This window comes from Egretta garzetta, unplaced genomic scaffold, assembly GCF_000687185.1.
Source record: "Egretta garzetta isolate BGI_Z169 unplaced genomic scaffold, ASM68718v1 scaffold85, whole genome shotgun sequence".
Taxonomy (NCBI): Eukaryota; Metazoa; Chordata; class Aves; order Pelecaniformes; family Ardeidae; genus Egretta; species Egretta garzetta.
This window is the reverse complement of record NW_009259718.1, coordinates 4,296,124-4,309,014: the sequence shown is the minus strand read 5'-3', so window position 1 is coordinate 4,309,014 and position 12,891 is coordinate 4,296,124. Positions and strand designations below refer to the sequence as shown.

Sequence of the window (12,891 nt, the reverse complement as noted above, 5' to 3'; positions counted from 1 at the left end):
ACTTTTTTTATGTTGCAGGTGCTCTGCCGGTACCAGCACATCTGGAATATTGATCTGCACTTCTGTCCAGCTTTCCTTGGTGGCATAATGCAAGCAACTGGTAGGCAATACAGGGAGATTAGCTCTGTAGGGAAGTACCTTCTTCACTAGTAGGACACTAGTGGACAAACTCTTAGTGAGTGCAGAGCCCACAGAGCCAGCTTTAAACTGAGTTTTGGCACCAGTAACATTAACTACATGATTGTGGAGCTCAGTAGTGACTGCCAAAACAGCCACAAGGAATTTCATATTGTGCAACTACACAGCCACTGTTTGTGGTACGTACAGTCTATGCCAAAGTTCAGCATATCTAAAATAGGATAATAATAATTTTATATGGAATGTTTTCCTAAAAGTTTTACGTTTCGTTCAAACGAGAAATAATTTGTAGAACACTTGCAGTTTGTAACATGCATGAAGTATCCGAGTATGCCATAAAATAGTACTTGTGGCCTTATTAGACGTAGTTAATCATTGACACTTGTAACTCATAAATCATGAAATTAACAAGTCTCTACATTTGTTTACCCACGCATTAGTAGTTGTTTAGCCTACAAGTCATCTGTCTGAATCAATATAAATCCCTACTAGGACATTTGTACCTCAGTTTAAAACTGGTTCTGCTAACTTAAAGGGTTGATCTGTGCAAAACCAAAATAAATCATGTTTACATCCTAGCATTGTCTTCAGAAAAGCTGTGTGTGTTTCAGTAAGCCAATATGAAATTATACTCTTTCTCAGACACATGTATGGATGAGGTATAATTTGTTCAGTTTTGTTTTGCCCAGTGTTATTATAATACAGCTGAAAATCTCAACTTTTTCTGAAAGGTAACAAGCCCCCAGCAATGTTGCCAAAGCGTGCAGAATACATGCTGAAGGATATAAAAAGGATGGCAAAATACTACCAAGTGCCTGTAAGGATTTCAGAAGATGACTTCCCACGTATCCTTGGTACAAGTAAGTAAGATACTTAGCTTAGCTGGTACCTTTCAACTCTAGCACTTCTGGTTCAGGTTCTCCCTAACAGTAAAGGTGAAGATAAATGTCTTGAATGACGATGAGCTGTCCACAGCCTCTTCCTGTATCTGTGAGCAATATGAATTATGTGCATTTTTAACAATAAAAGGAACTTCTGGAGAAATATGCTTATGAATGATATTAGCATGGAAGATATTGTGACTCAACATAAACTTTACTTTTTGGGGACTGTTACAGAGAAGATAATACTGTTCTTAGGTAGCACTTGTGCAGACCATATCTGTTCCTGATCCAGTGTTTCAGTATGTTTCTCTGTCTTCCCACTGATCCCAGGCAGTCTTGGGGCCATGCGCTTTATCACAGCCATCGACATGACAGAACCACGGTTCTTGGAACCCTTATCTAGGGAATTCTGGATACGGTTTTGGTCACAGGTCAGTATTTTATGAAACCAACTTCTTGATCCTTTCTCGGTCACCATTCCTGTCCCACTTCATTCAAAAGTGGAATTTGAGCAAGAAAAAGGAAGTGTCTTTTCGTGAAAATTCATAGCAGGAAACTTAAGGTCATAGTGGTTCAAGAGCCATCACAAAAAAAGAACTAACTTATAGTCAGCTTAATTTGCCTTCTTTTAGCTATATATGGCGAGTCCTGTGGGCTGAGTGGATCAGTAGTTCCTATCAGAAAGCACTTAATAAATTCCTAGATTAGATGACTTAAAACTTTTTCTGAGGAAATTTCTCCTGCAACTAGTATTTGTTTTTATTTCTATTTTCTTAGAAAACTTGCTTTCAAGTCCAGAGCTGAGCTTTTGTTCTTAATTACTGAATTATTTATTTTATTCTTTTGCCAGCGTGAAGATATCAGTCAGCCGGAGAATATATTAGCTGTAAGTGTCTCCTTTTTGTTGGTGCTTTTGCATTTCTGATACAGATTCTTACTGATGGCTTGGATCAGTAATAGGCATGAAGACAGCTTAGTTAAATGATCACTTGGAGTTTTGAAAAATTTCACATAGAAAAAAGTGGATTTAATTCCCTAGCAGTTCTGTTTGGAATGATTTTTTATTTTTTTATTTTTGGTCATGCTTTTAATGACACCCAGAACCAGGATCTCCTTTTTTGTTGTTTCATGTGGCAAGATACCCAGGATGGACAATGAATTATCTATTTTATTATTTATCTATTATCTGTTTTACAGTAGTGAAAGTGTGATCAGTGTCTCCAGAATGCACTGAGGTTTTGCTATTATATGAAATCTTCAGGTGAAATGCAACACTTTGGGAAAGTTGACTTTCCTTGGAGTGATGGAGTCAGACTTTACTAAATTCAGTGCTGTACTGCCCTTTTACATGCTTAGAAATCATACTCTTCTGATGTATTTTCTTTTTCTGTTTAGATTTTGTTTATTACAGTAAAAGCTGTAATGGCATGTAAGTTAGTATACCATGAGATCCTCTTTAAGGGCTCTTATTTCTACACTTTTTTATTTTTTAAGTTCTTGGAATATGAAGAAAAGAGGGGAATTGTCCATGACTAGTCTCTCCTATCCAACATCCCTATTTGAAAGCTGAAACTTTCAGTCTTGCTGTTTTCTCCAGAGTGTAGTCCTTGCACTCAGCTTCATCTTAGTGTACCTTACTTTTACCAGATTTTCAGCAAAGGTTTGCATTTTGTCTTTTCAAGAGGCAATTCGTGAAGGATATAATTAAACTGTGGTGCATTAACCCTGGTAGGCAGCTAAGCACCACACAGGTGCTTGCTCACTTCCCACCACTGCACAGTGGGACAGGGGAAGAGGAAAAGAAGAATAAAAGCAAGAAAACTTGTGGGTCAGGATAAAATTGCTTAATAAGCAAAGGAGAAGTAGAAGAAGAGAGAAACAAAACAAAGCAAGTAATGCAAAGGCAGTCTCTCACCACTCCTCACGGGTAGACTAATGTCCAGCCAGTTCCCAAGCAAAAGGTGGCTAACCTCCCTAAGCCCCCTCCTCGCTGCTTATTGCTGAGCATGATGTTATATGTTCAGGTCATCTGCCTTACTGTGTCCTCTCCAAACCTTTTGCGCACCCCCAGTATCTTTGTGGGGTGGAGAGTGAGAAAACGGAGAAGGCCTTGGCACTGTTCAACAACAGCTAAAACAGCAGTGTGCTATCAGCATTGGTTTGGTCACAGATAGAAAACACAGAACCATAGGAGTTGATGGAAAGAAAAATAACTCCATTCCAGCCAGACCCAGTACATAAATATATAAAGTCCACTCATAGTCTCTGAATCCATCATTACTGAAATAAAGATAAAGCAAGGACATACAGAACTTCAGAGAAACAAACTTCACACTCAGATCTCTCTGTAATTTAGTCACTGTTTGGCGGTCTAGCTGCCTATGTTCAGCAAGGCAGAGATGTGGGCATCTCCTTGTTTGCTTGTGTCTGTCTTCATTCACCCCTGCAGCAAGTGCTAAACATTCCTCTTTTCTGGAAATATGCCATCCAAAGATGGGCGAGGGGTCCCAACCCTTTAATCTGAGTATTTATAGGTGAATAAAAATGGAATGTTGTTTACTTGATACAATTCCTTAGTATTTTTTTACTACTTTTTTTAGTCAGCAGTAACTTCACATAAATTACTGTAGAAGCAATGTATAATCTTTTAATCCTTTGAGTCCACTTAAATACCCCTTCTGCGCTAACATGGTGAGGTCCAGATACTATGCTTCTGTGTAAATATTGCAGTCTAAACGCTGATTAACAAGCATACACAGCATTTTGTTCTACTCCACTGCTACACTTGTTTATCTCCTGTGAAGCAGAGTCAAAAAGAGCTCCTTATCTCCCTGATGTGGAAGTAGAAGGCACAAGAAAATGTGGATGCTAAACAAATAGTGATTGAAAGAAAGAAAAAAAATCATTAACACCTGCATGTGCAGGATTACCGGTCTGTGTGCAGTACCGTAAGCATTTTTTTTTTTTTTTGAAAGAAAAAGGGCTTGTCATTCAGGTAGATGGCATGGAAGCTAAAATTTTTTGTGAAATACTAATTAAAATAGGTACTTGTAACTTTGATGTTCCCAATAAACATTGGACCTTTACTTTTGGCCCCTTTATCTCAATCCTGTGTGGCAGAGGCACAGAGGAGCCTAATACCGCAATAACACTAGCAACTGTTTCAAGCCTGAGCTAGTCTCTTTCATGCAGTATCACATCTAGATCCTACGTGGCCACGTTTGTCATAAACACTGGTTTTGTTTTGGCAGGCTTGTACAGTAAGATTTTTAGAACAACAATTTTCAAATTTTGTTTTTTTGTAAGTTATAAGTCATTGTATCAGAAATGAAACTTAGTATTTCTCTTTTTTTATTTCTTTTTTTTTTCTGTTTAGGAACTCCTAAAAAAAAGTGCAGATTTGGGGCTTAGAAGTTTAAAATATCCCTTCTACTATGTATCTGAGAGTTGATAAATGATAAATAGGTTGGGAATTCAGCAAGACAGTTGAGCAAGAAGTGCTTCAAGGGTATTTTGTAATTTTTTTGGTAATAGACCTTGGGTGGTAATACTGAAGATTAAATCAATTAGACCATAGTAGAAATTAGAATATGTAGTATTAGAGTACTTGTAATTATATCATCTTTTTTTCAGGTTGCAGGACAAGCTGGGCTATCACCAGAGCTTGCCCAAAAGCTGCTTGAAATGATTTCATCCCCTGCAGTGAAGAACCGACTAAAAGAGACAACAGAGAAAGCAATAAAATATGGGGTGAGACGCGTCCAATGCCATTTGGTATCACAGCTATGCGTTCCTTGTCTATTAAAAATACTGTGAAGCAAGGAACAACAAAGGTGGTGATTAGAAAGCACTATATAGACCATCTCTCTTAGGTGGTCTTTGCTTTTTGAACATGTGGGAGCTAACTCACTGTAGTTGGTAGTTCATGTCATTGTCATCTGGGAAGCCAAGGTTGGCCCATTCAGCAAATCCTAGCCAGACAGCAAGGATGGGGAGCTACAGGACCAGTACTAAGAGATACCATTTATCGCTACTTGACATAAAACTGCAGATTTATCAGGTTGCTTTTTTTGCTTCTTCAAATGCAGCACACAGGCTCCAGAGTCCCCTACTTTCTGATGGCTCCATCAGTCTCACCTTTAAGAATGAAGAAGGTGAAAAGAAAGGGAGGAAAAAAGTCAAAGTTTTTGCTTTTTATTCCTGAAGACTGATCATGTGTCTGTAAAAATTTCTCTCATTGTAACATTCTCTGTTTCATCTCCATGACGTCAATAGGCATTTGGGATGCCTGCTGTTGTGGCACATTTTAATGGGGAACCTCATCTCTTTTTTGGCTCTGATCGTTTAGAGCTGCTAGGCAGCGTTATAGGTGAGTATACCTAATAACATCACTTCTGGTTTCATGCTTTCACCCTCTTTTAATGAAGTGTGTAACAGCTAAATAAAACACTCTTGGGGTCTTTCAAATATTAAATAATGTTGGGTATTCTTCTCGTGGGATGAAACTGCTGACTGGAATGTATCTCAGTACAGTTAGTGACCAAAGATGTAATTTTTCCAAACTAGAAGTAACTTGCATTCTCTATCCTTTGTTGGTATGTTTCAAGGCTTTTTGCTCCACATGCCATTCTCAAATTACTGCTGAAACTCTTTAGTTTTCAAAATGTTCATATTTAACCGTTTTGGTACTGGGCATTGGGTCTTGGCTAAGATTAAGACTATGGCTGATAATGCTTTTTTTTTTTTTTTTTTTGTAGTTTTAACATTTTCGTTTTATATCTGTTGTTTCTTAACAAAAAGTACATTATCACAGCTCCCCAATCTATAACTTGTAATTACCTAACTACACAACTTTTTAACAGAAATTCTTATATGGACCATCCTTCTTTTCATTTTTCTATTAATAGACTATGAACTTTAAATTTTTAAAGATAATTGGAATAGGTTGTGATAACTAATAAAACTCAGTCACCTGCTTTACGTGAGCTAGAGGGCATTTGACTATTGATCTCAAGATTTGGCACTTGAGAGAGTTTATCACTAGAAAGAGTTATGGGCATAATTAGCTCTGATGCATTTGTTGAAAAGTTTCAGCAGAGAGTCTTAATGAAACTAAAATTAGTCATAGGCTTAAACAGAAGGGAATTTTTGTGAGGCTTATTTTATTTTCTGGATGGGTTTCTGATTCTATAAAAATACTCCTGATGAAAATGAAAGCGAGAAAGATGAATACCCAACACCCACTACAATAGTCACTAATCCTAACTGGAATATTATGGCCTGGTTTCTAGTCTCAACTACAAGGACTTCAACAGGTTTTCCTTTTGTTTCTCTGATTCCCCTGCCTTCCAGCCTTTTTCTCTTCCTTACACCCAGCCCCTCAAAAAAGGAGTTGTAAAAAGAATTGGCTTCACCCTTATGTGGAGTGCCACAGACCAGCAGAACCTCATCTGTGACAGAGGAAATTAAGTCTTCTGTACAGCTTCAGTTGGGACTAGAAGAGTGAAGGATTTAGGGAGCTGGCTGAAGCATGCCAAACAAGATACAAATTTGTATTCCATCATCAGTAGTTACCCTTCAAAAGAAGAGTAAGAATAGTCATCCTACTGCAGAAATGTGACTAGCTAATCACTTCTATGCATTAAATTTTAACTTTCTCTTTTGTGCTGGTTTGTCTTGCAGGTGAAAAGTGGCTAGGACCAGTTCCATCAGTTCCAAGCCCCAAAATGTGAAAAGTCCTGGGGAAATATGTAAGAGTGAAAATATATATGTACATGGTCAATCTTCAGTGATTATCTGAATGTATCCAATTTTATGGAGCGATGGCTTTCTCATCCTTAACAGCTAACTTTACAGCTCAGTCTCATCTCTAATTAGGAAGAAGTTCAAGGTTTGCCAGTATTACCAGTCAGTGAGGTCTTCTCCAATACAAATGTGCTGCTTTTCTTTCAACAGATTAATGATGAACATTAAAGATTAAACATTACATATTTAACTTCTTGCAGATTAAACATTCTTCTTTCCTGATTAGTTCTCTTTCTCTCACCCTAAAAGCATGAGGATTAAATTGTTGTTATGGGACTGAGATGCCTGGATTTCTTGTATCTTCCTGCTTGTCCTTTAGAAACACACACACAGAGACAGCCTAAAAGAAGCTGGCCCCATTCTCCTTTTATTTTAAGTCCAAGATACTACATAGACACTAGAAGCACAGGACAAGGTATTCATGCTGCCTTTTACTCTGCAGCATGGCAACTGAAGGGGACATGAGAGAGAATAGTGGAAGAGAGAGGGACAATTCAAGCACAAAGAAAAATCTGGGGAACCCAATCAAGTATTTCAAAAGGAATTGTCCCCCTCCTGAACAGTATTTTATACCCCTCGCTCTGCAGTGGCTGACATTTGAGGAGACCACCACGCACATCCATTCTCGGGCACCAACCACAGACCTTGCAGGAGTTTTTAATTAAAGTCAGTTTTATGGTAATGTCTCTGGAGAACAATGGTGAATACCATGTAAGTTTAGTTGGTAACCTAACCAGACTGCGTTCTGTTTCCTCAAGGATGGCCTAATTGCTGCCTATCCAAAGGTGATTTGGATATGGCTATGAGGGACTTCCTATCATACAGTCTGCAGAGGGAAAAATATGCAAACAATAAAATTAAAACCAAACCACTTGATTTTTCACTCTCATCTCCGATTACAGTAGTTAGAAATTTCACACTGGCCCTGTATTGGCTGAATTGGAATAACACACTCACTCAAACTAATTTGATTTGTGAGACTTGTTTTCTCAGTGATGCCTGGCTGTCTCTGACGCATCACTGAAGGAAGCAGAAGAACTAGCAGCAGCTGGAATTCCATTTTTTGTCTCCTTCTGATCTTTAAGGTAAAGTATATTCTTGCTTGTTCACCTGAACAGCAAATCCTGGAACAAAGCATCAGAAAAAAAATCTCTATCCTTCATGTTCTTAACAGCTGTAAGTGTTGTGGGAATATCATTTGTTCCCCCATCCAGAGTTTTTCCTTCTTACACCTCTTTCAGCTCTTCAGGAAATATCCTACAATTTGAGAACTCCTTCCCCCTTTCCACCAGTGCACCCATTAGTCTTTGGGCAAATCCAGCCTGGAATTTAAGGAAATCTTTGTGAGATACAGGAGGCTACGTTAATTTAGGAGTTAGGATGACAGGGAAGTTACCATGTATGTGTACGCCACAGGTTTCTTTGAGTCCCTTAAAGCCACGTTAAAGACATTTTTTACCATTTCCCCCCTGAAATTTGCCAGTCTCCAGTTTGTGCTACTAAACTGATTCTGCGGTTGTGATAAAAATGGAAAGACTGAAACATCACTTTGAGCCAGATCACCGTGGTGACCTGGGGCCACTGCCATAGGCAGTGCTGCCTCAGAAATGGGCAAAATGGGAGGTAAGGCACTCTGCTGGGAAGGTGGGGACAACGCAAGGAACATCTTGAAATAATCTCATGGTGGAAGCCACGGTCTCATGAAACTTTGTCCTTTGACCCAGCTTGACTAATATAAACAGCCTTTGTGACAGAACATTGTTGATTTGGCAGATGCACCAGATGAGATGGACCTTACAGACTGCTATGTATTTCCCCAAATTATCTTAAAGACTCTAAGGAGACCTACTTGAAATCAGTGGAAATTAAATGCTCAAAGCCTTAGGTACTAAAATAGTACTTAAACACCACTGAGATAAGGAAGACCCAAACTCAGGATTTTCCATACATTGCTTATTGCCTGTAATAACCACTAGTAAGTGGTTACAGCCTTTGTGCTTGTATCAGTGAGTATACATAGTGTTGCCATTCTGACTGCATAGCTACTTCAGGCAAGTTGCCTGTTTGGAAGCAGAGCTTTGAGGAAATTCTGCCTCATGTTTAGGCAGCCTTACTCCTGCGTTACAGAGACCTGATGGTAAGCACAAGCTCTTAGCAGACACTGATTACCCCAGTAAACACTGGCTGGCAGCTATATTGTCATTCTTAGTACTTAGCTTTGGTGTAGAATGCATCTAAGTGGTCTCAGTGCTGAGTACCAGCTTCTTTACCTGGCTTCTCTTTCTGATCTTCTGTCTGTAAATGTCACAGCCTGCTGCAACACTACAATGGCCACCACTGCATGGAGTTGAACTGTTTATCTCACTGTTGTGAATGCCACCAGGTGGCAGGGCAGGTAGAAGTTGAGCATTACTTGAAAAAACTTCGAGGATCTAAACTTTTGTGTCTTTTTACCAGGCTAAGCAGTAATAAGAACTGCCGGCTATATACGAATAGCTGAAACAAATTTCTTCCATAAAGATGATACCTCTTCTGCTTAGCTAAATATCAAACTAGTTCCCAAGACCCTCACATCCACATCACTTTCAAGGTAGCATGCTGTTTAGCTGTCAAGCCAGAGAAGATACTGGGCAAGGAAAGGGACTTTGAGCCAAGAGGGACTGTCAGTGACTCAGGCAAAACTGGACTGTGAACTCTAGGGAACAAACCTGGAGTTGTGTTCCCCTTTGCTCTGTTACAGACCTCTCTAGGAGATCCAGTCCCACTTCCCATGTCTGGAAATCTGTGGAACTGGCATGAGGAGGTAGGTCCCACCAATGCTAGGCTGAAAGCAAACAAGCAAGCATAGAGGTAGGCTCAAAGTCACAAAATGAGCAAAGAAAGTGGTTCAGTAAAATAATGAGACTACAGGAAGGAGAGAATAGGTGCAGACTTGAGCAAAGGAAACCAGACAATGAAAGAAAAAGAATAAAACTGAGCACAGATCAGGGCAGAGAGAGGTGTCTCAATGGGAAATGGTGTTCCCTGAGAAGGAGCAGGCAACGAAGAAAGGCAGAGCTTAGGTAGGTTAAACAGGCCAGAGTCAGTTGACCACAGAAGATCATTTGGGGAAGAAGGGGTAGGATTAACACTATTTCCTGTGAAGCTGTACAGTGCTTGCTGCACTCTCTCAGTGAGGCCAGGGATGGCCCCGGGGCCTGCATCCACCCTGCACCATCAGCCTGCAGCACTGCTCCACACCTGTTACCTGTGCTCCTCACCCAGTGTGCACTGAGACAGTCCTCCAGCGGTGACCTCACACACAGCACAAAATGGACGCCTGCAGAAGAAGGCAGTTCTTTAACCTTCCCCTGCAAGCACCTTCTTATTGTCCTTTCAACCCTCAGCAAGCAAAGCCTCCTAAATTAAGTGTCTCTTTCCTCCCATCCTTATCTCTGTGCAAGTAAGAAGGAAACATTTTATTAAAGCACTTACTGGATTATGGTGCTGAGCATCTGCTTTGCTGCCTTTTCCTTTTCCAGTGGAGCCAGCAACACTGCTGGAAGGAAGCAACCTGCTTCCTAGAAGGGAACCAAGCACAGAACAATAAAGAAATAATCAAGAGGGTATCCCAGGAGCTGCACACATAGCTGGTTTTACCCCAAACTTTTCACAGATCTGTGGCTCATCCACAGGTAAGAGTGAAAGGAATGTATCTACACCAAACTTGACTAATGTTACCTTGACCTACTTCTCATTCCAGCTTGAAACACAAGAAAAGTGACTACTTGGCTTTCATTGCATTCAAAAAATCACTGGCCACTGGTTCCAGACTGTGTTTCAATGCCAAAGCTGTTCTGGCTATAGCTTCTTGCCTAAAGAAGCTATGTCTACAGCGATCTAATGAGTAATGAAGGCATTCTGCAGCTTTCCCAAATGTTTCCATCAGTCCCGTTTTCAATTTCTATATGTCTATTGTTATACACAAGAAATAGTTTAAAGTAATACAGCAGGTTTCAGTAGGTGACATCATCATGTAGTCAAGCTAAGAAATGCCATTACTGAATACATCTGTGCAACCTGAGTGCCTTATCCTTAAGAATATACTTTGTGAAGCAGACTCTAATCTTATGCTCTCACAGGGTTTCTCATTCTCCTCCTCCCTCTGTCCCCTCCCTTCAGATTCCCACATCTGACCTCAGGATTTAAGGAATTTGTCTATCACCTCACACCAACACCATGGCAAAACCAGGGATGAAATACCTTGCAAAATTCACAAACTTGAAACATTCTTTTGCTTCCTGTAATCATCTTACATTCACCATACACATTTCATAAGAAATTAGTATGACGTCTCTAATGTAACAGCCCTCTTTCTTACACCATTCTAATTTATTCTTAGGTGACCCTCCATCCTATGCACTAAGGATGGTTTAAAATTACTAAATATCCTAACTTCATAAATAGTATAGGTTCTAGGAGTTTATGCATAGCTGTATTGCAACAGTAAATCTGTATTATAACTCTTTGAATCAAAGGAAAATTGAAAGAGCTTGAATTAAAGAGTTGGTGTCAGTGTGGAATGTGCAGTGGGGCAGAAAGAACAGACGAATGACTTTGATGGTGTACCTATCCTAAGAAAGCTGTAAAATTCAGCTAATGAGGGATTCCTGCAGGAAGATGGTAATCTAAGATGTTCTTTGCATAAACATTTTTTTCCTTTTGAACTACACATGACCATACCAATATTTTCTAGGGAACATATGAGATGCAACTGTGTTTCAGCAGTTTTTTAAGGTAGACTATCCCCTTTCCCAGTTTCATGATGTAATTTAAAACTCTCAGGTTTAAAACCAAAACTGGTAAATCAGTGCCGTTTTGTTTAAAGCCACTGTGGCTTTAAACAACATGGATTTGGAGTACCAGGATTCTTCTCCATTTTGTATATATGCCAGCTCCAGTACTTTGAAATTTAATTATGATGTATGTTTGTAGGTAGTGACTAATAAATTGAGTAATTGAACAAAACCACATCTAAAACAACTATGCATATTAACTAACCTAGAAGTGTCTTAAAGTATTAAGGAGGGTTATAGCTGAATTTATACACTGGCCTCGAGGCTAAGGGGAAAGTCACCTCTGCCTCATGTGATATGCACTGTCATATGAGACACAGTGGTGCTTTAAAGCCAACTCAGAGAATAGGAGTTTTGGTAATGGCAGTTCTCTGTATCTTTATCTAGCTCTGGTTGCATAATGACCACAGAATGCTGCCATTTTTCTTTTCTGTAACCTTGCTCTCTCCACCTGAATGGGAAGTTAGAGAATCCAAGAATGTGTACATGGGCTAGGAATTCTAGAATCATTCAGCACAAGATCCAGACTTAGAGTGGGATTCCAAAATGTCTTTGGTTTCTTCATAAAAAATGAGTTCAGTCTGATTTTACACACATTAACTGTGGCTGAATAGTTGTTGTATAGCTGACTAAAGGGCAAAACTAAAACACCCGGATGCCTCTCTGTGTCCCGGGGTGTTTTCTTTGCTTTCAGTTTAGCTTAACTCTGGCATTTCTTCAGTTTATTATGCTTGGTTATGGATAATTACAGTTCTTCCCTGTTGCACAGATTAACTCAAATTATCAATGTTCATTTAAATGTAATTTTTGCCTAGGAATAGTAACATGTATTGCCACGCTTTATCTTTTGGTAATTAGTCTTCTATCAGGACTGGCTGTAGCACATAAGTAAAAAACTTAATATTTGCAAAAATCAAAATATATCATCCCTGTTTTTTTTCCTAAATTTTTGGCACAACAAATTGCTCTCAATCCTATCTTTTTCTAGCTCAAGAACTGTCAGAATTTCTGGAAAATAAAATTTCAAAAACTTTGAAGTTCCTAAGGACAAGATTTCACGTTCGTGCTTGGAAAATGCAGGCTCTGCTCTGCAACCTCACGTACCTCACACACATGTAACCTTTTATTTCCTTCCTCTCTGCCCCTTTACCACAAACACATTCTAAATGGTGTGGCTGGTGACATCATAAAGCCTTCTTACAGCAATCAGCAATGGTACTCGAGACTAC

At 39.4% G+C, this 12,891-nt stretch overlaps 1 protein-coding gene across 1 annotated transcript; it reads left to right on the top strand.

Annotated features, from left to right (window-relative positions):
* Positions 1-8,066, top strand: GSTK1 (glutathione S-transferase kappa 1). The gene is made up of 7 exons (XM_035894557.1): positions 1-100; positions 870-998; positions 1,353-1,453; positions 1,873-1,908; positions 4,656-4,772; positions 5,298-5,391; positions 6,705-8,066. Exons 1-7 carry the CDS (start codon positions 10-12, stop codon positions 6,752-6,754), a joined length of 618 nt encoding a protein of 205 aa, XP_035750450.1. The 5' UTR covers positions 1-9; the 3' UTR covers positions 6,755-8,066.
* The last annotated feature ends 4,825 nt before the right edge of the window (positions 8,067-12,891 follow it).